The 24,434-nt window shown below is 45.4% G+C and overlaps 1 protein-coding gene across 1 annotated transcript in view; it reads left to right on the top strand.

Moving 5' to 3' along the window:
* The first annotated feature begins 257 nt into the window (after positions 1-257).
* Positions 258-24,434, top strand: part of rims2a (regulating synaptic membrane exocytosis 2a) — a 1,139,701-nt gene continuing 1,115,524 nt past the window's right edge. Inside the window, exon 1 of the mRNA XM_063054936.1 lies at positions 258-684. Within this exon, the coding sequence (XP_062911006.1) occupies positions 473-684 (212 nt within the window). The 5' untranslated portion in view covers positions 258-472. The remainder of the gene's footprint in view (positions 685-24,434) is intronic.

Below are 24,434 nucleotides of genomic sequence, written 5' to 3'. Positions count from 1 at the left end.
TTTGACGTCTTTTCTTTTCTGCACAAGCCGAGAGAGAGGCGATGGGCTGGATACAACAGTAACGTGCTCGCTAATCATGTTAGGAAGGGTTAGCAGACAGCGAGAGAGGACAGAGAAAGACGGGCAACAAGAGACCATGCATCGCATTTCCTAACTCAGAGGGTTTTTTTTTGCGGATTCCCCCTCCCTCCTGGCGCATCCCATCCTGCAAAGTGCATATGCATAAATGGAGAGAGAGAATTATGAAGCGAATTGCAGCGAGCCGTGGAAATAATTTGGATGTGACTGGAGCCGCTTTCTCGTCTTCCCATCGCTGTCGCCACCGCCACCCACAGCGCCCGGGTCCGGGAGTTTCCCTAAGGCAGCACACCAACCCCGCCGGCGTCCCGCTCTTTCCCTCCTACCCGCTCCTGTAATCCTTGCCGTGTATGCGAGTTTTTTTTTTGTTGTTGTTGATACATTCTCATTAAAGATGTCGGCGCCACTCGGGCCTCGGGGCCCTCGCCAGCCTGGCCCTGTTTCTCCTCATCCTCATCCGCCTATTCTTGCCTCACCGGCTCCTCCTTCTGCCGACATGCCCGGGATGCCGGACCTCAGCCACCTCACCGAGGAGGAGAGGAAGATAATTCTGGCCGTAATGGACAGACAACGCCAGGAGGAAGAGAAGGAACAGTCAATGCTCAGGTAAGAACACCGGCATCTCTACTATATTGTTCAAACTAAATACAAAACTATTGCTACAGCGGAATGAAAAAAAAAGGGTATAAGGAAAGGTCAAGCCTGCAGCCAACAGTCCCAAAGAGGTGGCCTTGTAGAAGCTGTTTTTAGTTGTAATATTTTACCTAGGAGCGGTGGGCTGGGTTTTCCCGGCCGCCATCTTCCGCCTGACATTTCAGCACGAAGACTGTGCTCTGAGCTTTGAGTTGGTTCATTTTGTAACAAGGATTTCCAAGTGAAGCTGCCTGGGGTTTGGGTCCTTGAGTGTTTTGTGTTAGGTTTTCAGGGATGCGTCTTTGGGAATAGTGTTTCTTAGCTCTCTCTCCTTTGCTCTCTTCGTCTGTTTCCCCTTCCTGCTCGCAAGAGCGCTAGCACTCGACCCCGGTGCTTAACACACCGACAGTGCCGAGCTCCAGCCATGCTGGAGTTCGTGAGCCAAATCCAGTTACGGCGGCGGGTTTGTTGGTGGGGCGGGGGCGGGGTGCGCGACGCGCGAGTTTCAGCACCACAAACCCATGGACAGCGCCTAGCAGCCGGCAGCTTGGCAGGCTCCATAGGTAATGTCGGAGCCCGAGCCAGGCCATAACCGAGCAATGTGGCAAAATCCGAGGCAGTCCTAGATCGTTGGCTCAAATTATAAAAAGAAATTAACTCTGAGACTTGACAACAGATCTTGCCCATTGAGAGAGTGTTGAGAGGGAAAGACTAATTTAGAAATGAAGGCCACGGATCAGAAGGGAACGTGCAAGAAAGTGTAGAAGGATATCAAAAGTCATTTGAACCTTAATCAAGCTAAATGTTTCTATTACTGGTTATATCATTATGAAAGTAAACTGAAACTCAAACGGAATACAATATAAAGTCACCTGGGGTTGCTGGCTCAATGGTGTTAGTTTCATTCTCCGCTGAACCGTTGTAGCGTATAATTTTTAAATTAATTCGTAAAATGCTGCCGTCTTCCTGTTTGTTGTTTAGTAACGTAGTGCCTTTACATTTGCTCACACATTCATATTATCATTATTGCTTCATTGTGATAAGTGGATTGTTTGTCGTGGTGCTTTTTTTGAAATTGCTGTTTCCAATGTATTTAATTACTTCGGTTGTATATTCAGGAAATACAATGGAATATGAGCAGTAGTAGTTACCTGTGACAATTCTACCTCCGTTGCTGTTCATGGCCCTTTAAGGGCATGGCTTGTTGTGTGATCTTCCTTGTTTGAGTTGCAGAATCATATTGAAAGCTGTACATTAGTGTCTTATATGTGCTGTTCTGAAGACATTCACTTCCGGTTTTGTGTAAAGTAGGGCGGCAGGTTGAAAGATTTATACAGATTTTAATTGGATCTTATTTCTGAAAGAAACAAAATGAAAATGCTTTGCACAAAGAGAGAGGCTCATTTCGATCTAAGCATTCTGAGATTCTCAAAAGATGTCAGGCTTCTGTTTTGGTACGTGTTTCATGTTTTGATTATGTTATGTCTTAACTGTTGACACTTGATAGAAATTAATTGTGTATCATCAGATTAAAAGAAAATAATGTAACAAAATATACAGCTTCCGCCTCCTAGAAAAGAACACATTTCAAAACAGGATATTGTTTTTGAAAGTGAAATAGTTATCTAGAATCTTGTAATTTGTTCATATCTAGTACATGAAGGGGGATAAAATTGGTGTGGAACTTTATTTGTGGGAATTACCATTCTATGTAGTGACATATACAGTTCTGCTGTTAGCACAGCAAAGAATTTTACAACGTATGCCTTGTGTTTCTCTCTCAGCATGTTCACATTTTATCAACATTTATGATGGAAGATACAGTATATTAAAAATAAAGCACTTGAGGGTGACTTGGTGTGTTAAATCTGTGTCACCAAAGACGGATTTATAAGTTCAAATTCATGGATGGTGCATTTGTCATTGTCTAGAACTACAAGGATGTGTGAGTTGTTTATACTTGCATATACAGTGTGCATTTTTATTTAAACATTAATTCCAGATATGCACATAAAAGCATGCGTTTTTTCAGCAGACTGAACACAATGTTTTTTTGAAATGATTTGATGTGGAAGTCTATGTCATTGCCTGCATTTTAATTACTGTAGTTCGAGAAATACAAGCTAGTCAGCTGTAGCTAAATCCCCTGCCCAGGCTTTAAAGAGAAAGGAGGCAGACACTTGGCTGAAATAGCGAATGAAATGAATTATATATTCATTTATTAATATTAGTCTTTTTTGATCATTTTAGTCTCATTGGCTAATATTCACTCTCAAGAATATACTTTGAAAACAGGTATGCTTTGGAGAGAAGTTATTGGCATTTTAAAACTATTTTTTCATAAATGCAATAAAATTTGTTGACAATCTCTTGTTTGTAGGTAGTCTGATCAAAATTTCAATAATTTTACCTATATTAAATTCCAGTTATTAATCCTTTAAGGCAGACATAATGGTAAATCAATGATGTAGAACTCATTGACATTTGCTGTATGATGGCGTTTGCTGTTCTTGCAAAAAAAAAAATCAGCAATACAACCTCATAGGTTTCAATTGATGTATTAAGAAAAAAACTAACACTTATGAGGGTGACTTCATGACTGTAATTTCATCTTTTGGTTTAGATTCCTTATTCTCATAGGTTACACTGTCACCTGAACCACTTGATGAGATTACTGCTATGTAATCACTTTGGTTATCTGTTATTCTGTAAATAGTTTTCTGCCAATAATGTAACTTCACTTCTCAAACAAGAGAAACTCTGCAGATGCAGGAAATCTAAGCAAGGCATACAAAATGCTGGTGGAACTCAGTAGGCCAGGCAGCATCTGTGGAAAAGAGTACATTCGACGTTTCGGACCGAGAAGGGTCCTGATGAAGGATCTCGGCCCGATATGTTGACTGTTTACTCTTTTCCCCAGATGCTGCCTGGGTTGCTGAGCTCCTCCAGCATTTTGTGTAACTTCTTTTGCTATGTAAAATGCACTTTAATGATCTTCATCCCTTTTCTGCTTCGTTGAGAATTATGACTATCACATTTCAAATATCGTACCCTATGTATTTACAGAATCACTATAATCAAACATTAATTCAAATGTATAGAATTTTAAACATGGAATGGGAATAAGATCAATCAACTGAAATGCATAGATAACACTGTGTATTTTTTTCCTTCTCCTCTTCTCAATTTGCTCACCATTTCTTGATAGAATTCATATTTAGTTCCTTATTCAGCCATACTTTCTTCTAATGGGATAGCTAATGGAGGAGGAATTAAGATACCAGGGTTATAGGAGTGCATAGAGACATAGAAAACCAACAGCACAATACAGGCCCTTCGGCCCACAAAGCTGTGCTGAACATGTCCTTACCTTAGAACTACCTAGGCTTACCCATAGCTCTCTATTTTTCTAAGCTCCATGTATCCATCCAGGAGTCTCTTAAAAGACCCTATTGTTTCCGCCTCCACCACCGCTGCCAGCAGCCCATTCCACACACTCACCACTCTCTGCGTAAAAAACCTACCCCTGACATCTCCTCTGTACCTACTTACTTCCAAGCACCTTAAAACTGTGCCTTCTCGTGCTAGCCATTTCAGCTCTGACGATCCACATGATCAATGCCTCTCATTATCGTGTACAATTCTGTCAGGAGGATGAGTGCAGCTAGAATTATTTGTAAACCATCTAGATTTCTGGATTTAAACAGTGAATAGTAGGGTTCTGGGGTGTATGATAGAGCAAGGGATTTGAGCATGCCCATCTATAATTCCTGGAAAGTGGCATCACAGGTAGATAGGGTCGTAAAGAGAACTCTTGGCACATAAATCAGGGTGCTGAGTGCAGGAGATGGGATGTTATGTTGAAGTTGTATAAGATGTGGGTGAGGCCAATTTTATTATTTTATGCAGTTCTGGTCACCTACCTGCAGGAAATAAGCCTAAAGGAGGAGAGGGAAAATTTACATATATGTTGCTGTAACTTGAGGAACTGAGTTACAGGGATAAGTTGAATAGGTATGACTTTATTCTGGTGACGCAGGAGGATGAGGGAAGATCTTACAGAAGTATACAAAATTATAAGGGGTACAGATAGGGTGAATGCAGACAGGCATTTTCCGCTCAGAATTGGTGGGACTGGAACTAGAGGTCATAGGTTTAGGGTGAAAGGTGAAACATTTAAGGAGAATCTGGGGGGAGGTAGCTACTTCATTTAGAGGGTGGAGTGAGTGTGGAATGAGCTGCCAGCAGAGGTGATAAATACAGGTTTAATTGTAACATTTAAGAGAAGTTTGGATAGGTACTTGAATGTGAGAGGTATGGAGTGACATGGCTTAGGTGCAGGTAGATGGGACTAGACAGAAAACCAGGTTGACGTGAAATAGATGGACCTGTTTCTTTGACTTTGTGACTCTAAATTAATAGCTCTGAAGTTATCCAATAAGCTGTAGGCCTTGAGGAGTGCAGAGATCACACATTTGGTGCCTGGAGTGTGCTGAGTTAACTACTCTTAGCTGGTGTTAGAGGTGATGCACTTGGTCATTCTGACAAGAAATGAAAATTAGACAGAGTTCTCAGTGAAAACAACAAATATAAAATGCTTGAGGAACACAGCAGGTCAGGCAGCATCTATGGAAATGAACAAACCGTCAAAGTTTCAGGGTGACACCCTTCTTAAGGACTGGAAAGAAAGGGGGGAAAATGCCAGAACAAAAAGATGGGGGGAGGGGAAGGAGGATAGCTAGTAAGTGACAGGTGAAGTGTGGCAGGTGGGAATGACAAAGTGATTGGAGAGGAGTGTGGACCATAGGAAAAAGGGAATGAGGAGGGGTACCAGGGGGAGTGATATGCAGGTGAGAATAGGTAAGAGGCCAGAGTGGTGAACAGAAGAGGGGAAGGGGAGGGAATTTCTTTTTAACCAGAATGAGAAATCAGTATTCATGCCCTCAGATTGGAGGCTACCCAGATGAAATACAAGGTGTTGCTTCTCCTCCCTGAGTAGCCTCATCATGGCACAAGAGGAGATTGTGGACCAACGTGTCAGAATGGGAATGGGAATCAGAATTAAAATCTTTGGCCACCAGGACGTTCTGCTTTTGGCTGATAGAGTGGAGGTGCTCGATGAAGCAGTTCCCCAATTTTTGGTAGATCTCACCAGTGTAGAGGAGGCCACGTCAGGAGCACTGGACACAATAGCCAATCCCAGCAGATTCACAGGTGAAGTGTTGCCTCGCCTGGAAGGACTGTTTGGAGCCCTGAATGGAGGTGCGGGAGGAGCTGAATGGCCAGGTGTAGCAGTTTGGCCACTTGCAGGGATAAGTGCCAGGAGGGAGATTAGTGGGGAGGGATGAATGGACAAGGAAATCACGGAGAAAAAGATTCGTGAGGAAAATGAAATGTGGGGGTGTGGGGGAGGTAAAGATGTGTTTGGTGGTAGAACTCTTTTGGAGATGGTAGAAGTTGCAGAAAATAATGTACTGGATGAGGAGGCTCATGGGGTGGTAGGCAAGGACAAGAGGAACGCTGTTGAGGTGGTGGAAGATGGGGTGAGGGCGAATGTACGGGAAATTGAGGAGAAGCAGGTGAGGGCATCATCAATAGTGGAGGAAGGAAAACCCCATTCTTTGAAGTAGGAGGACACCTCGGATGTTCTGGTGAGGAAAGCTTCATTCTGGGAACAGATGTGGCTGAGACAATGAAACTGAGAAAAAGGGAATAAATAGCATTTTTACAGGAGGTAGTGTGGGAAGAGGTATGGTCAAGATAACCAGTGGAATTGATAAGTTTATAAAAGATGTTGATCAACAGTTTGTCTCCAGAGATGGAGACAGAGAGATCAAGGAAAGGGAGGGAGGTATCTGTCACAAGCGGGGGCATTGGTCTCAGACCCAAAGGCAAGACACAGACACTGAAGTACAAGGAACTTGACTAGAGTTGGGACGTGACAGGATACAGACAAGGAGCAGGGAGAAGAATGCAGACTTGGGCTAGGACATGGACAAGAAACAGGGAAACTGGACAAGGAACTTTGAACTAGGAGCCTGGGCTTGAACCCCGAGCCAGAGACTGGACAAGGACCCAGAACTTGGGTCTTGCCTCGGGCTTGGGCCCCAGAACCAGGCATGACTGCAGGACTGGAGGCTGGGGTCTTGAGGCTTGAGGCTTGGAGACAGGCTTGGGGTCTTGAGGCTGCTGGCTGGGGTCTTGGGTCTTGGAATGCGGAGGCTGATAACTTGGAGGCTGGAGCTCGGAGACAGACTGGAAACTGTACATCAACATGGAGCTGGGACTTATCCTTCGAAAAGCTGGGACTCATCTTCAACACAACACCAACATGGAACAGGACAGTACAAAGACATAGAACCAGGACTTATACTAGACAAGCCGGGACTCAGCTTCATCTCCACACCAAGGTGGGAGAGGACCATCCGTCAGGCATGGCAGAACGGCCTGACTTACCCCACAGAGGCAAGGGCAAGACAAGAGAGATCTCCCGCAGGGAAACGGCAGAACAGCCTGACTTACCCCACAGAGGCAAGGGCAAGACAAGAGAGATCTCCCGCAGGGAAACGGCAGAACAGCCTGACTTACCCCAAAGAGGCAAGGGCAAGACAAGACAGATCCCCCCCGCAGGGCAATGGCCCAACGGCCGGGCTTACCCCATGGAGGCAAAGACAAGACAGATCCCACTGCAGGGCAACAGCAGAACAGCCTGACTTACCCCACGGAGGTGAGAACAAGAAGAGACAAACACCAAAGAACAACAGACAGTTCCATCTCTGCATTGGCGATTGAACTCAACAGTGGTGCAGGCGAGGTATCCAGACAGAGAGTCAGGCGAGGGGCGAAAATTCAGTCCAGCCAGGAATCCCTGGTTTGCAGAGGAATTTATGTCTCAGCTCCAAAACGAGAATCATGTGCCTACAACAGAAGCTGGGGAAAACCAGAAACCCTGGAATAAGGAACTATGGACCGGACCGTGATCCGGAATACGGACTTCACGGACCGGACCATGACAGTATCAGAAATGGACCAAGTGAATTTCAGGGCAGGGTGGAAGTTGGAGGCAAAGTTGATGAAATTGATGAGCTATGCCTGGGTGCATGAAGCAGCACCAATGCAATTGTCAATGTAGCAGAAGAAGATTTGGGGAGAATTACCAGGGAAGGCTTGGAAAATGGACTGTTGTACGTATCAAATGAAAAGCCAGGCAGAGCTGAGGCCTATATAGTTGACCATGGCTACCCCTGGAGCCTGGAGGAAGTGGGAGGGGCTGAAGGAGGAATTGTTGAGGGTGAGGATCTGTTCTGCCATATAGAGGGGGTTTGTGGTGGAGAGGAACAGGTAAGCGGGTTGGTTCTTTTATTGGGAAAGAAGCGGAGAGCCTGGAGGCCCTATTAATGGGGGACAGAAGTGAATAGGGATTGGAAATTTATGGTGAAAATAAGGTAGTCAGGGCCAAGGAACTGAAAGTTAGTAAAGAGATCGAAAGAGAGTTCCCAGTAGATCTTTATCAAGTGGCCTTGACTGAAAATGTATAAGTGCAAATATCAGGTGAGGACAACATCTGAAATGTTCTGATGCCTGTGTTTCAATAGCTTGCTGAAGTTGTCTTCCAGCGTTTGCATGTACTTGCAGTAGCTGGATAGGATGTTAAAGTACTGTATGTTCTGGAATAAGGAATAAGGAAACATACTGATAACTGAACAGGTGGCTGGATAGTGAAATGGGTTTGAACACTCCTACCGATTAGATGAACCTTTACTTTTTAACTTGTCTTATAAATGCACCATATTATTTGTTAATTTTTTTGTGGTAGTATTATTTCGTTGTGTGTGAGTTATATATTTTGTGCTCTAAACCTTGAGGCAGAGGAGTATTGTTTTGTTTGATGGTATACATGTATATATGTATTTGGTATACAATAAACTTGAACTTTAGGAACCTGAGTCCACAACATAATGTTTCCCACAATTTTTCTCTAAAACTACTGTTATTCTGTTATCAATCTGCAATTTGTTCAACAACTCTGGCCAATCACATGAACATATTTTAATATGAAAATAGTAAATTTGTTGCTCATGTGTTGATCCTTCTTGAGAACTATATTTCAAGGACATGCTCATCATTTAAATAGCTTGAATGACACAATATTGCTTTAGTAAACCTGATGGATACAGGTTACATTAATGATGAAACATCAGGACATGTTCTTTTCAATGATGGATATGAGTGGTGTCAACAACCTCTGAGGCACTGAAAATTACCATTCAAATGTGAGGCCTCATTCCGCTGGATTTTAAATATTGTTGCTAATTTAAAATCAGTAAGCAACTTGAATAAACATTTTCTTTCACTTTATTTCTTAATTGCTCCCCACCCAATCTTTCTTTGAATTGTAGGGCTTGAACTTTTCAGTTTAACCTGTTGGAAGTCAACAAATGCCTCACCAAAAAAAAGTGATTTCTTCATCAATATAACACCATGTCAGCAATAAACATCCACTGTGTAGCATTTAGGTTTTGGTTTCAGAATGCTGCACGTCACTTACCAATGGTGTGGATGAAAAGGTTGAAAGAGTGAAATGGACTAAAAACAAATGATTCGCCTGCATATTTTAGAGACAATAATGATTTTTCCAAGAAAGTAATCAAGGGAATGCTTGAACTAATCCATAATATTGCTGAGTTTCCATTCTTTTACTGAGTCAAAAACTACACATTGGATTTCTAAGCGTTTCTGCCGGCAAAACCAAAAATACAGAGACATGGGGGAATTAGAGGACAGGCTGCATGCTCAAACGCCAGTAACGTGGATGTGCTCGGATGACAGTCTAGCAGACTAGTGAGCATGTTCGGGTCGCATCATCAGCAAGGCCTAGAGTTTGCTTCCTCATCCAGGGACCACATTAGTTGTCATCGGCAAGTTTTGGGTTTATTTGGTCAGAAGTTTAGAAGTTGAAGCCCAATGGCTGGGGCCCTGAGTCTGCAAATCTTTGCGAGTCCACTGGGGAAGGCAGAGGCCCAATATAATAATAATAATAACAATAACAATAATAAGTACTTTATTGATCCGGAGTGGGAAATTATTTAATTACAACAACATTTAAATACACACTGAGCAATAATAATTAAAAATAATAAATATAATAATAATATTAACTAATAATAAAGTACAGAATAATAATTTACCAATGTGCAATAATAATGTACAAAATAATAAAACAGAGACTATCGTACTATGGTGTGTGTTCTCCTGTCGCACAGAGATGAACTGTTGTATATGCTTATTGCATTTGGTAGGACAGATTTTCTGTAACGAACCTTGTGACAGTGGAGCTGAATGAGCTTGTTCGAAAGGGTGCTCCGCTGCCTATTCAGTAGGTCGTGGAGAGGATGTGCCTGATTCTTCATGATGGATAACAGTTTGTTTAGTGACCTCCTCTCCACCACTAACTCAAAAGAGTCTGGGTTGTAGCCAAGGATGGATCCGCCTTTTTGATGAGTTTAATATCTGCAAATTCATGGTCCACTGGAGGCTTTAGGCCAAAGAAAGCCTGTCCTGGGGATAGAAGACTGTTAGGCTACAGCACGTCCTTGGATATGATAGTTGCTAATGCAAATTATGCATTTCCCTGTATGTTTCAATGTACATGTGATAATTCGGGTCAGGTAATTCTGTGCAGTGGAGCTGAGGAGAGTTGAGGAAAGACCTGAGGTTTGATCAATTTTGGAGACGAGCTGAATTGGAAAGGTCAGGTATGGGCTGTATTGAGGCAATGGTGCCTGAGTTTGAGGGGGAGGAACGACTTGCTGTCTGAACGAGTTAAGTGCTGTGCCAAATTGAAATGGTCAGTGTGTTGTGGTCAGAGGCAAGAGACGGGCCGATTCAGCTTTTGCAGCTCTGCAGGATTTGTTCAACTCTGTGCTAGACTGAAACCTTCTGAATAGGCTTCTGTGCACTTCTGAATTGGCTGAAGTGATGTCTGGTGTGGTGAACTTCAGTTCTGAGTGTTGTTTGCTGGCTTTAATGTTTGTACATGTTTTTCCCTCTCTGTGCACACTGGGTGTTTGATGGTCCTCTTTTGTTTTTAATGGGTTCTATTGGGGTTCTTTATTTTGTGGCTGCCTGTAAGGAGACAAATATCAAGGTTGTATCAAATATACATACTTTGATAATAAATGTATTTTGAACTTTAATAAACAAATCTGAATCTACCTATTCTTATATTCTGGAGAAGTTCAATTGTCATTAACAGGGCAAAAATACTAAACTAAAAAGAGCAAAGTACTTGAATAGTACCAAATACAACCCTGAGATTAGTTTTCTTGTAGGCATACACTGTAACTCCAAGAAACAAAAAAGGAGGACCACACCCAACAGGACGGACAAACACCCAATGTGCAAAAGACAACAAACTGTGCAATTACCAAAGAAATAAAATAACATAAGTAAATAACTAAACAATAAATATTGAGAACATGAGATAAAGAGTTCTTAAAAGTGAGTCCATAAGTTGTGGGGACAATTCAGTGATGGGACAAGTGATGTTGAATGAACTTGAAGGGTAATGACTATTCCTGAACCTGGTGGTGTGATCCTTGAGGCTCCGGTACCTTCTTCCTGATGGGAGCAGGAAGAAGAGAGCCTGCCCTAGATGGCGGGGGTCCCTGATGATGGATGCTGGTTTGCTGTGACAATGCTCCATGTTGATGCGCTCAATAGTGGGAAGATCTTTACCCATAATGGACTGCACCATATCCACTACTTTTTGTAGGTTTTTCTGTTGAAGGGCATTGGTGTTTCCATACCAGGCCATGACACAACCAATCAATATACTCTCCAACACATATCTATAAAAGTTTGTCAAAGTTTTAGATGTCATGCTGAATCTTTGCGAACTTCTAAGGAGGTAGAGACCTGCCGTGCTTTCTTCATCATTGCAGTTAGGTGCTGAGCCCAGGACAAGTCCTCTGAGGAATTCTACACTTCTGATCCTCTGATGAGGACTGGCTCATGGACCTCCAGTTTTCTCCTCCTGAAGTCAATAATCAGTTCGTTGCTCTTGCTGACATTGAGTGAGAGGCTGTTGTTGTGGCACCACTCAATCATATTTTCAATCTCCCCGCTATATGCTGATTCATCACTACCCCTGATTTGGCCAGCGTCAGTGGTGTCATCAGCAAACTTAAATGTGGCATCATAGTTGTGCTTAGCATCACAGTCATAAGTATAAAGCATGCAGAGCAGGGGGCTAAGCACACAGCCTTGTTATGCCCTGTGCTGATGGCGATTGTGGAGGAGATTTTGTTGCTAATCTGAATTGACTGTGATCTGTAAGTGACGAAATTGAAGATCCAATTCTACAAGGAGGTATTGAGGCCAAGGTATTGAAGCATATTGATTAATTTTGAGGGGATGATGGTATTGTATACTAAACTGCAGCCAATGAAGAGCATCCTGATGTATGTACCTTCACTGTCCAGATGTTCTAGGGTTGAGTGAAGAGCCAATGAATTGGCATCTTCTGTGGTCCTGTTGTGCTGGTAGGCAAATAGGAGCAGATCCAAATTGGTTCTCAGTCAGGAGTTGATATGTTTCAACACCAACATCTCAAAGCATTTCATCACAGTGGATACATGTGGACGATAGTCATTGAGACAAATTACAGCATTCTTCTTAGATACTACATGAATACTACCCTGAGATTAATTTTCTTGCAGGCATTTACATTACAGCAAACAAATACAATAGAATCAATGAAAAAGTACACTCAAAGACTGACAATGGCACTTATGTGCTGGTCCCAGGGAAGTATACTCTGGTATGATAACTCCAAGAAATTTAAAGTTACAGACCCTTTCTACCTCTGATCCCCTAATGAGGACTGACTTATGAACCTCTGGTGTCTTCCTCCTATATTTCTTTCTTGATGTCTATTTATCCCTTGATTAGAATTTAAAGTAACGGAAAAAGGGAAGCCATGCAAGTGTGGCTTCTTGCTAATAGGCAATCAGATTTTCAAAAGGCAGTATATTCAGAGTCAGCTAATCATGTCACTACTGTATTTTGAATTAGAAGTGCTTTATTATTGGTGCATTCCGTGGTCTCCAAACATCATCGCCTTGTCGTGGTGGAGAGGCCTGTGAGAGCCTGAGATCCCAAGAGCGATACATTCTGGAGTTTAGCCATCTGGTGCTTCGCTTCTGGTAGAGTGACCCATGGAGGTAAGGTAAGGGGCGCAGTTTTAGACAGGGAGATCCAACCTGGTCCTCTGTGGCGGAGCTGACAGAAGATGATGGCACACCGTAACAGCGCTGAAGGTGGACGAAGGCTGCAGCAGTGAAAAGTTCCCAGTTGTCTTGTATTTCCATGTCACTGGACCCTGACCCCAGTCTGTCAGGGATCGTGTGGTGGCTGCCCATGCATCAGCCTTGCCACATTAAATAAAGTCTTGTACAAGTATTCTCCAATAAGGGAATCCACTGGCAATCCCTTAGGAGAACATCATACTCGATCGAATGATTGCACTAGTACTACACAGTTAAGTAAAGTGGTGTAGGTTAACCCTTTTGGGAACTGAATGCCATTTAGAACTTGGATGCTTCTTTACAGCCAGGAACAATTTTAGTTCGTTGCGTGGATGGCTGGCTGACAAAAACCTCACGTACAATTTTCCCTAAAGCATCTATCAGCAGGTACATGTCTAAGATATCAGTTAACTGTCTTCTTTCAGAATGGCCTTAAGATGACTAATATGAAGAATATCAAAGAGCAAGTTTTTCTCGCTCTGGTTGTCAAGCACTCTTGATTTAAATACGCTGTCATTATTTTGAAATGCGTAACTCTCAATTAGGTAACTAACTAATTAAGTTACAATGCTGTTAGGGTGAGTGTGGATGAGTGTGTCCCCACAAAATCATTCTGAGTTTTCCCCCAAATGGAAGCCCTGGATGACCTGCAATCTGCTGAGGGCCAGATCAGTGATATTCAGGTCCGGCAACCAAGTAAAGCACAAGTATTCCAGGTGCAACTTCGGGAAAGCCATCTCAGATGCAAAATGGCAATTCTGGTCACAGAAGGTCGTCCGACAGCTGTGGCATAGCTTGAATGCTATCACTTCCTACAAAGTTAAACCAAGCCGCATGGTTTCACTCCCAGATGGGCACAATGCCTTTTACACTCGCTTTGACCGACAAAACATGGAGGCAACTTCACAAACTCCCACAGACGTGATGACTCTGTGATTTCAGTCTCTGAGGCCAACTTGAGAACATCCTTCAGGAAATCATATGGCCCAGAAAGGGTACCTGGCCAAGTACTGAAGGCTTGTGCTAATGAACTGACTGTAGTGTTCACTGATATCTTTAAACTCTTGCTTTGGCAGTCTGTGATACCCACCTGCTTCAAACAAGTTTCAATTATACCGGTGCTCAAGGATGTGGTAACCTGCCTCAGCACTACCATCCAGTAGCACTTATATCTAGTGTTATGAAGAACTTTGAGAGCTTGGTGATGAAACATATCAACTCCTGACTGAGAAGCCACTTGGATCCATTCCAACATGTCTACCGTCACAACAGGTCAACAGCAGCTACTATTTCATTAGCTTTTCACTCAACCCTGGAGCATTTGGATAGTGAAGTTGACTACAGCTCTGAATTCAATATTATCGTCATCTCAAAACTACTCAATGAGCTCCAAGCCCTAGTCTTTGATACTTCCTTGTGCAACTGGGTCCTCTATTTCCTCACTTGCAGACCCCAGTCAGTTCAGATTGGCAACAAAATCTCCTCCACAATCACCACCAACACAGGTGCACCACAAGGCTGTGTGCTTAGTCCCCTGCTCTATTTACTTTATACTTATAACTATGAGGCTAAGCACAACTCCGATGCCATATTTAAGTTTGTAGATGACACCACTGTTGTTGGCTGTATCAAAGATATGAGGAATCAGCATATAGGAGGGAGATTGAAAAATCTGGCTGAGAGATGCCGAAGTAACAATCTCTCATTCAGTGTCAGCAAGTCCAAGGAGCTGATTATTGACTTCAAGAACAGGAATCTGGAGATCCACGAGCCAGTCCTCAATTGAAGATCAGAGGTGGAGAGGGTCAGCAACATGAAATTCCTCAGTGTAATCATTTCATGTGTCCTAAACCCAATACATAAGTGCCATTACAAAGAACACACTTCAGTACAACACACATCAAAGTTGCTGGTGAACGCAGCAGGCCAGGCAGCATCTCTAGGAAGAGGTGCAGTCGACGTTTCAGGCCGAGACCCTTCGTCAGGACTAACTGAAGGAAGAGTTAGTAAGAGATTTGAAAGTGGGAGGGGGAGGGGGAGATCCAAAATGATAGGAGAAGACAGGAGGGGGAGGGATGGAGCCAAGAGCTGGACAGGTGATTGGCAAAAGGGATATGAGAGGATCATGGGACAGGAGGCCGAGGAAGAAAGAAAAGGGGGAGGGGGAAAAAGCCCAGAGGATGGGCAAGGGGTATAGTGAGGGGGACAGAGGGAGAAAAAGAATGTGTGTATATAAATAAATAACGGATAGGGTACGAGGGGGAGGTGGGGCACTAGCAGAAGTTTGAGAAGTTATTGTTCATGCCATCAGGTTGGAGGCTATCCAGACGGAATGTAAGGTGCTGTTCCTCCAACCTGAGTGTGGCTTCACCTTTACAGTAGAAGAGGCCGTGGATAGACATATCAGAATGGGAATGGGACGTGGAATTAAAATGTGTGGCCACTGGCAGATCCTGCTTTCTCTGGTGGACAGAGCGTAGGTGTTTAGCGAAACAATCTGTATATTGGCGAGACCCGACGTAGACCGGGAGATCGTTTCGCTGAACACCTACGCTCTGCCTGCCAGAGAAAGCAGGATCTGCCAATGGCCATTCATTTTAATTCCACGTCCCATTCCCATTCTGATAGGTCTGTCCACGGCCTCCTCTACTGTAAAGATGAAGCCACACTCAGGTTGGAGGAACAGCACCTTACATTCTGTCTGGGTAGCCTCCAACCTGATGGCATGAACATTGACTTCTCTACCTTCCACTAATGACCCACCTCCCCCTCGTACCCCATCCGTTATTTATTTATATACACACATTCTTTTTCTCTCTCTCCTTTTTCTCCCTCTGTCCCTCTCACTATACCCCTTGCCCCTCCCCTGGGTTTCCCCCCCTCCCCCTTTCCCTTCTCCCTGGGCCTCCTGTCCCATGATCCTCTCATATCCCTTTTGCCTATCACCTGTCGAGCTCTTGGCTCCATCCCTCCCCCTCCCGTCTTCTCCTATCATTTTGGATCTCCCCCTCCCCCTCCCACTTTCAAATCTCTTACTAACTCTTCCTTCAGTTAGTCCTGACGAAGGGTCTCGCCCTGAAACATCGACTGCACCTCTTCCTAGAGATGCTGCCTGGCCTGCTGTGTTCACCAACAACTTTGATAGAAAATACAGGAACCATTTAGTGAGTCTATCTGTGCAAGTCTGGAATTGAGGCCCAAAGGTCAAACGAGCTCCATACGAATCCGGGAATTGAGGCCCAAACATCAGACATCAGACGCATAATCGGGGAATCCTGTGGCCGATACACAGTCGTCAGCAAGGTTCATGGGCAAAGCTGAAGGCCAGAGTCTAGAGCACAGCAAGTTTGGAGGTAGAAGCCTGAAGATCAAAGACTTAATTAAAGGCTTGGAGGAATGACAAGGGCCTGGGTCACTGGGTTCGGAGGTCCATGTGAATCTGGAATTTGAGGGTCAAAGGTCAAACCCATGATGTTGAGTCTTGGGGCGAAGTCCAAATTTGGAGGCCTGATATCTGTGGGGCTGAGAGGATGGAGCGATGGACTAGAGGCAGCCTGTGCTGGGGTTGGAGCCTGTCTGAGCCTGTGTGTGAAAGGGAGTGGGTGGGTGGGAGGGTGAAAAAGGTGTTTGCTTTTGTTGTTGTTTCCTTGTTTTGTTTAGTTGCAGCTGCTTGTGTTGTTCTACTGAATGCTGTGGGCATGCTATGTTGGTACCAGGATGTGTGGTGACACTTGCTGTCTGCCTCAGGTGTGTTGGTTGTTAACAAACGGCACATTTCACTGTACGTTTCACTGGACATGTGGTAAATAAATCTGAATATGAATGTGAAGTCAGGCAAATGTGGAGAGAGAAGTGTGATTAACATCTGGTCATTAATGAGAACAATTGACACTGTTGCTGAAGTAGGAATATCTCATTGCATTGCACATTCTCATTATTTTGTGGTTTCTGATTTAAGTTACTAATTGAAAATCAGTATTATAGAGAAGTTTGTGTCCACCAGAGGTTTGATTAAAAATGTAAAAGGCGACCTCCATCATTAAGGACTCCCATCACCCAGGTCATGCCTTGTTCTAAACACAAAATACTCTGCAGATGCTGGGGTCAAAGCAAGACTCACAACACGCTGGAGGAACTCAGCAGGTCAGGCAGCATCCGTGGAAAAGATCGGTCGACGTTTTGGGCCGGAACCCTTCGTCATGCCTTGTTATCATTGCTACCATCAGGAAGGAGGTACAGAAGCCTGAAGGCACACACTCGATGATTCAGGAACAGCTTCTTCTCCTCTGCCATCCAGTTTCTGAATGGACATTAAACCCATGAACACTACCTCACTACTTTTTTATTTATATTTTTGCACTATTTATTTAACTACTTAATAAATATGTATAAATATATACATTTACTGTAATTTATGTTTTTTTCTATTATGTATAACATTGAACTGCTGCCACAGAGACAACAGATTTCACAACACACACTGGTGATATTAAACCTGATTCTGATTCTGACAGAAGAACATGAAGAGTTCAGTAGGGTAACTTCATTTGTGTAAATACTAGCTTTAGATCAGACTAGACTAATGAAATATTGTATACTCAATCGTCTTGGTGGGTCCTCAATAGAAAACAATCCTATATTTCTTATTGTTCTAAATATGCAATTTCACAAAAACATTGTAAACTTCATTTAAAATCACAATGACGCAGAAGGGAATACTTATGGCACACTATTTTATGTAGTGTAAAATACTGTTTCTGATAAAGGGTTCTGAATGTACTTCATGTAACCCACTTCATTGAGCACCACTGATGCATCTGCCAAAAGCAGAACTTCCCGGTGGCCAAACAATTTAATTCCCATTCCTGTTCCCCTTCTGTCATGTCAGTCCATGTCCTCCTCTTGTGCCAAGATGGAGCCACCTTCAGGGTGGAGGAGCAAAGCCTTATATTCTGTCTGGGGAGCCTCCAATCTGATGGGATGAATATCGATTTCTCCTTCCAGTAAAAAAACTTCCTCCTCCCCCAGTCCTCTATATCCCACCCTGACCTTTAACTTCTCATCCTCCTACCACTTGTCCCTTGGCCCCTCCTCCTTCCCATTCTTTTATGGTCCATTCTCCTCTCCTACCAGATTTCTTCCTCTCCAGCCCATTATCTTTCCCACCCACCTGGCTTCACCTGTCACCGTTTAGCTAGCCTCCTTCTGTTGTAAGGGAGTGACTGGGGATGAACCCAAGTGCAGGACACAGGCACAGAAGCAGGGTCAATAGGCGCTAGCACAGTCGTGAACGTGGAACAGGTAACTGGTGAATCTTGACTCCGAGACAAGGTTTACCTAGAATATCCAGGGAATGGAGCGGAGCTTAGAACTAACAGTCCTAAGGGATCAAGAAACGAGGTTTACACACACTAGAATCGACCAAGGAACTGGCGACCCATGACTGTACCGCCAAAGTTCTTATCCTATATTCTCTGATGGGAACCAGGTGTGTTGTAATTAATTGAACTAGCAGCAAATGGGAATCAGACGACGGGAATTAAGGAACCATCAAGGAGATAGGAGCGATATGGGGGGACAGCCAGTCGGGACCATGACGGTAACCTCCCCTCAACAGGAGCCTCCAGGTGAAACTCCAGGCTTGTCTGGATGGTCCCAATGGAAGTCACTAATGCTAGAAGTGTCCAGGATGAAGGAGCGGGAACCCAAGAACATTCCTCTGGGCCGTACCCTTCCCAGTCGACCAGGTATTGGAGGCCCCTGCTCCGACGCCGCACATCTAGTATCTGCCGAATGGTGTAGGCCGGGTGGTCATTGATGATTCGGGCAGGAGGAGGCGTTTCGGTTGGAGGACACAAGAGGCTGACGGAAACTGGTTTTAATTGGGAAGCGTGAAATGTAGGGTGGATGTGCATAGATTTAGGTAGTTTAAGTCGGACTGCTGTGGGGTTAATGATACTTTTGACCTTGAAAGGTCCAAGTAAGCGAGGGGCGAGTTTCTTAGGCTCGTTTTTGAGAGGAGCATCCTTGGATGAGAGCCACACCTTCTGCCCAGGTCAATACTCAGGTGCAGGAGTCCACTAGCGATCGGCTGATTGGAGCTGGGCTGTGCGTGTGTCCTCCCAAACCTTATGGCACCAATCGATATGAGCCTGAACAGATGGAACCGCAATCTCCTCTTCTTGACCGGGAAACAGCGGGGGTTAGTACCCTAGAGAGCATTCAAAAGGAGATCTTCCGGTGGCAGTACTAACCAGAGAGTTGTGGGCGTACTCTACCCACGCGAGGTGGTCACTCCAGGTAGACGGGTTGTTGGTTGTTATGCAACGTAGTGCTGCCTCCAAATCCTGGTTGACCCATTCCGTTTGCCCCTTCGTCTGTGGGTGGAAGCCAGATGATAGGCTAACGGAGGCAACCAGGACTTGGCAGAAGGCCTTCCATACCTGCGATACGAATTGGGGACCCCGATCGGGGATGAGAGCTGCAGGAATTCCATGGAGGCGGAAGACGTGGCTAAAAGAAGGTCTGCGATCTCCTGAGTTAAAGGGAGTTTAGGGAGGGCTACAAAGTGCACCGTCTTGGAGAATCGGTCTACCACGGTGAATACGGTGGTGTTTCCATATGAAGGGGGTAGTCCCGTGACGAAATCTAGGGCTATGTGCGACCAAGGACGACTAGGGAGAGGTAGAGGACGAAGCAATCCAGCAGGTGGCCAGTGGGAGGCTTTTCCGCGGGACAGACGGAACACTCAGAGACATAGGAATGCATATCCGCATCCATGGACGGCCACCAAAAGTGCCTTTTCAGGAGGGACAGTGTTCCATCACTCCCGGGGTGGCAGGCGAACAGAGATGTGTACCCCACTGGAGAACCTAAGACCTGACGGAATCAGGCACAAGCAGGCAGTTGGCGGGGTCAGGGTCATCCCGTTGGGCCTCTTTGACAATAGGCTCGATTTCCCAAGTGAGGACTGGCGCCACACAGGATGGTGGGAGGATGGTCTCCGGGCTGGAAATGTTCTCCTTGGAATTGTATTGGCGGGAGAGTGCGTCAGGTTTCCCGTTCTTGGACCCCGGACAATAGGTGAGTGTAAATCAGAACTGACCAAAAAATAATGCCCAACGGGCCTGGCGGGAATTCAGGCATTTGGCGGTCTGGATATATGCAAGGTTCTTGTCATTGGTCCAGATGACAAACGGGTATTCCGTCCCCTCCAACCAGTGCCTCCATTCTTCCAACACCAGCTTGACCGCCAGTAGCTCCCGGTTCCCCACGTCGTAATTCCGTTCGGCGAAGGACAGCCGGCGAGAAAAGAGGGCACAGGGATGAAGTTTCTGGTCAGAACTTGAACGTTGGAACAGAACTGCTCCCACCCCGGCGTCGGAGGCGTCGGCCTCCACAACGAATTGACAGGAGGGGTCTGGTTGGACCAGGATGGGAGCGGACGTGAAACGCCTCTTTAGTTCGGCGAATGCTGAGTCGGCCTCGGAGTCCCAAAGAAAGTGTGTCATAGGGGAGGTAAGTCAGGTGAGGGGCACCGCCACCCAACTGTAGTCCCTGATAAATTGGCGATAGAAGTTCACAAACCCCAGGAACCGCTGAAGTTGCTTGTGGGTCATAGATCTGGGCCATTTTTCCAACGCCCGCTCTCGATGTAGCCCAGGAAGCTGACCGAGGGGACGTGGAATTCACGCTTCTCTGTCTTCACAAATAACTTGTTCTCCAACAGTCTCTGTAGGACTTTACAGACATGATGAATGTGCCCCTGGAGGCTGCAGGAGAATATCAAGATGTCTTCGAGATAGACGAACACAAAGCAGTTAATAAAGTCCCTCAGCACATCATTAATCAGGGTGTGAAAAACGACGCGGGCATTGGTGAGGCCAAACGGCATGACCAGATATTCAAAGTGACCTAGCGGGGTATTAAATGCCGTCTTCCACTCGTCCCCCTCCCTAATTCTGACCAGATGGTCGGCGCTTCAAAGGTCTAACTTCGAGAAGATGGTGGCTCCGTGAAGTGCTTCAAACGCTGAGTTTATGAAGGGCAGTGGGTACTTGTTCTTAATGGTTATGTTGTTAAAGCCTCAGCAATCGATACAGGGGCATAGCGATCCATCATTTTTCTCCACAAAAAAGAAACCTGTGCCCACCGGGGAGTATGAGGGTTGAATAATGCCCGCTGCGATGGACTCACTAATGTATTTCTCCATGGCCTCTCTCTCCAGTCGGGCCGAGTTATAAAGAGGTCTAGTGGGTAACGAGGCCCCGGGGAGAAGGTCGATAGCACAATCATACGGGCAGTGCGGAGGCAGGGAAAGAGCCCGTTGTTTGCTGAATACCTGTCCCAGGTCATGGTATTCTGCCGGAACTCAGGACAAATCGAGGAGTTCCAAACCAGGCGAGGTCGCGGTTGCCTCCCTAGGGGATGGAGTCGACTGCAGACATGTGATGTGGCAAAATGGGCTCCAGCTGGCTATCCTTTCAGTAGACCAGTCAATATGGAGATTGTGGTGGTTCAGCCAGGCGTATCCCAGAACGATAGATGCTTGAGGAGACTGGATTAAATTAAATTGTGCCTGTTCTCGATGGTTTCCTGACAAAATCAAGGTCAGGGGTGGCGTACAGTGGGTGACCCGAGCCAGAAGTCTCCTGTCCAGCACCCGGGCCTTCAGAGGGGTACTTAACGGTTCCCGAGGAATTCCGGCCCGGGAGGCTATGTCCTCGTCCAACAGATTTCTCTCGGCACCGGAGTCCACCAGGGCGGATAAAGACAGGGACTGTTGTTGATAGTTCACGGTAGCTGGCATCTGCTTCTGGGCTTGGGGGACTGAAGGGAGTGTCGTCTGATTCACCAGAACAGATGGAGTGTGAGCTATGCTAGGAGCGGACGGGGAAGAGAGGCTGGCTGAAGATGGTAGGGTGGGCTGTGGGATGACCCGAGGAGCGGGGCGACTGGTCTTATCTCTCAGATGCTCTCAAAGTCGATTATCTAGCCCGGTGGCGAGAAAGACCAAAGAGTCCAGGCTGTTTGTGTCATTCTTTGCCGCTAATTCATCTTTTATCTTGTTAGAGAGACCCTGTCAAAATACTTCCCATAGTGCCTCGTCATTCCACCCAGAGTCGGCCACTAATGTTCGGAACTCTATGGAGTATTCAGCTACGCTTTGCGAGCCCTGACAGAGAGTCAGTTGGCACCTAGCGGTGTCCTTACCGCGAATGTGTTGTTTAAAAACCTTCCTCATTTCGGAGACGAAGGTGGAGAAGGAGGAGCAGATCTCTGGCTGGTTGTCCCAGATTGTGGTGGCTTATGCTAAGGCATCCCCTCGCAACAGCCCCATGATGTACGCAGTCTTCCATCTGTCCGAGGTATACTTACATGGCTGTGGCTCAGAAACCAAGGAGCATTGTAGTAAGAAAGCCCGGCACTTCGCTAGGTCCCCGGCGTAGGGTTCTGGTTCGGGTACGTGCGGCTCTCGTGGTGATCGTATTGCCGACCCATAGGGTGATGCGGTTTGGTCAGACTGGGTTCTTAGGAAGGGCGGAGTAAGGGGAGCGGACACTTGCTCACTGACCTTCTTTATGTTCTCAGACAGGGCATGAAGGTTTTCCATGACTTCTCAGAGCAGTTGATCGTGTAAGCCCAGTAGGGAGCCCTGGCTGGCGAGGCCTGTTGCGCAGGGTCCGTGTCCGCGGGGTTCATTCTTGCCAGTTCGTTCTGTTGCAAGGTAGTGACTGGGGATGAACCCAAGGGTAGGACACAGGCACAGAGGCAGGGTTGAGAGGTGCTAGCACAGTTGCGAACGTGGAGCAGGTAACCAGGGGAATCTTGACTCGGAGACAAGGTTTACGTAGAATATCCAGGGAATGGAGCGGAGCTTAGAACTAACAGTCCTAAGGGATAAAGAAAGGAGGTTTACACACACTAGAATCGACCAACGAACTGGCGACCCATGACTGTACCGCCAAAGTTCTTATCCTATATTCTCTGATGGGAACCAGGTGTGCTGTAATTAATTGAACTAGCAGCAAATGGGAATCAGACGACGGGAATTAAGGCACAATCAAGGAGGTAGGAGCAAGATGGGGGATAGACAGATGGGACCATGATACCTTCCCACCCTCCTACCTTTTTATTTTGATGCCTTCCTCCTTCCTTTCCAGTCCTGAAGAAGAGTCTTGGCCTGAAATATTGACTGTTTATTCACTTCTATAGGTGCTGCCTGACCTGCTGGGTTCCTCCAGCATTTTGCGTGTGTTGCTTTGGGTTTCCAGCGTCAGCTGGCTTTCTCGTGTTTATACTTCACGGAACTGTTTTGTCCCTGACTGAAGTGGGAAAAGTTCAATTTAATTTCACTCTCTTCCCTCTCCTTTAATTTCTATAAAATGAGGAGAAGTTATCCCCTCTGGTTCAAGAGCCTGATGGTTGAAGGGTAATATCTGTTCCCAAACCTGATGGTTGAAGGGTAATATCTGTCCCCAAATCTATACCTCCTTCCTGATGGCAGCAGTGAGAAGAGAACATGGTCCAGGTGGCAGGGGGAGGGGGGTGCTTGATGATGGATGCTGCTTTCCTGTGACAGTGCTCCTTGGAGGTGTAATCAGTGGTGGGGAGGGCTTTACCTGTGATAGACTGGGCTGTATCCACTATTTTTTGTAGGCTTTTCCCAGTAAAGGGCATTGGTGTTTTGATATCAGGCTGTGATGCAACCAATCAGTATACTTTCCACCCTGTATCTATAGAAGTTTGTCTGAGTTTTAGATGACGTGCCAAATCTTTGCATACTTTTAAGTGCCATGCTTTCTTTGCAAAAGCACTTTCATCCTGGACCCAGGACAGATCTTCTGAAATTATAATGTAAAGGAATTTAAAGTTGTTGACCTTCTCCATTTCCGATTCCCTGATGAGAACTGGCTCTTGGACCCCTGCTATTCTCTTCTATAGTAAATAATCTTTGGCTTTGCTGACATTGAGTGAGAGTTTGTTGTCATGGCACCAGTCAGTCAGATTTTCAATCTCCATCCTATATGAAGATCCGTCACCATCTTTGATTCTGCGAACAACAATGGTGTTGTCAGCAAACGTAAATGTGGCATTGGAGCAGTACTTAGCCTCACAGTCATAAGTATAAAGTGATAGAGCAAAAGGATAAACACACAGTCTTGTGGTGCACCTGTGCTGATGGAGATTGTGGAGGAGATGTTGTTGCCAATCTGAACTGACTGGAATCTGCAAGTGAGGAAATAGAGGATCCAATTGCACAAGGAGGTATTGAGGTCAAGGTCTTGAAACTTATTGATTAGTTTTGAGAGGATGATGGTATTGAATGCTGAGCTGTACTCAATGAAGAGCATCCTGATGTATGTATCTTCACTGTCCAGTTGTTTCAGGGGTTGAGTGAAGAACCAATGAAAT

Source organism: Mobula hypostoma, chromosome 1 (assembly GCF_963921235.1).
Source record: "Mobula hypostoma chromosome 1, sMobHyp1.1, whole genome shotgun sequence".
Classification (NCBI taxonomy): Eukaryota; Metazoa; Chordata; class Chondrichthyes; order Myliobatiformes; family Myliobatidae; genus Mobula; species Mobula hypostoma.
This window is presented reverse-complemented; position numbering and strand designations above follow the sequence as displayed.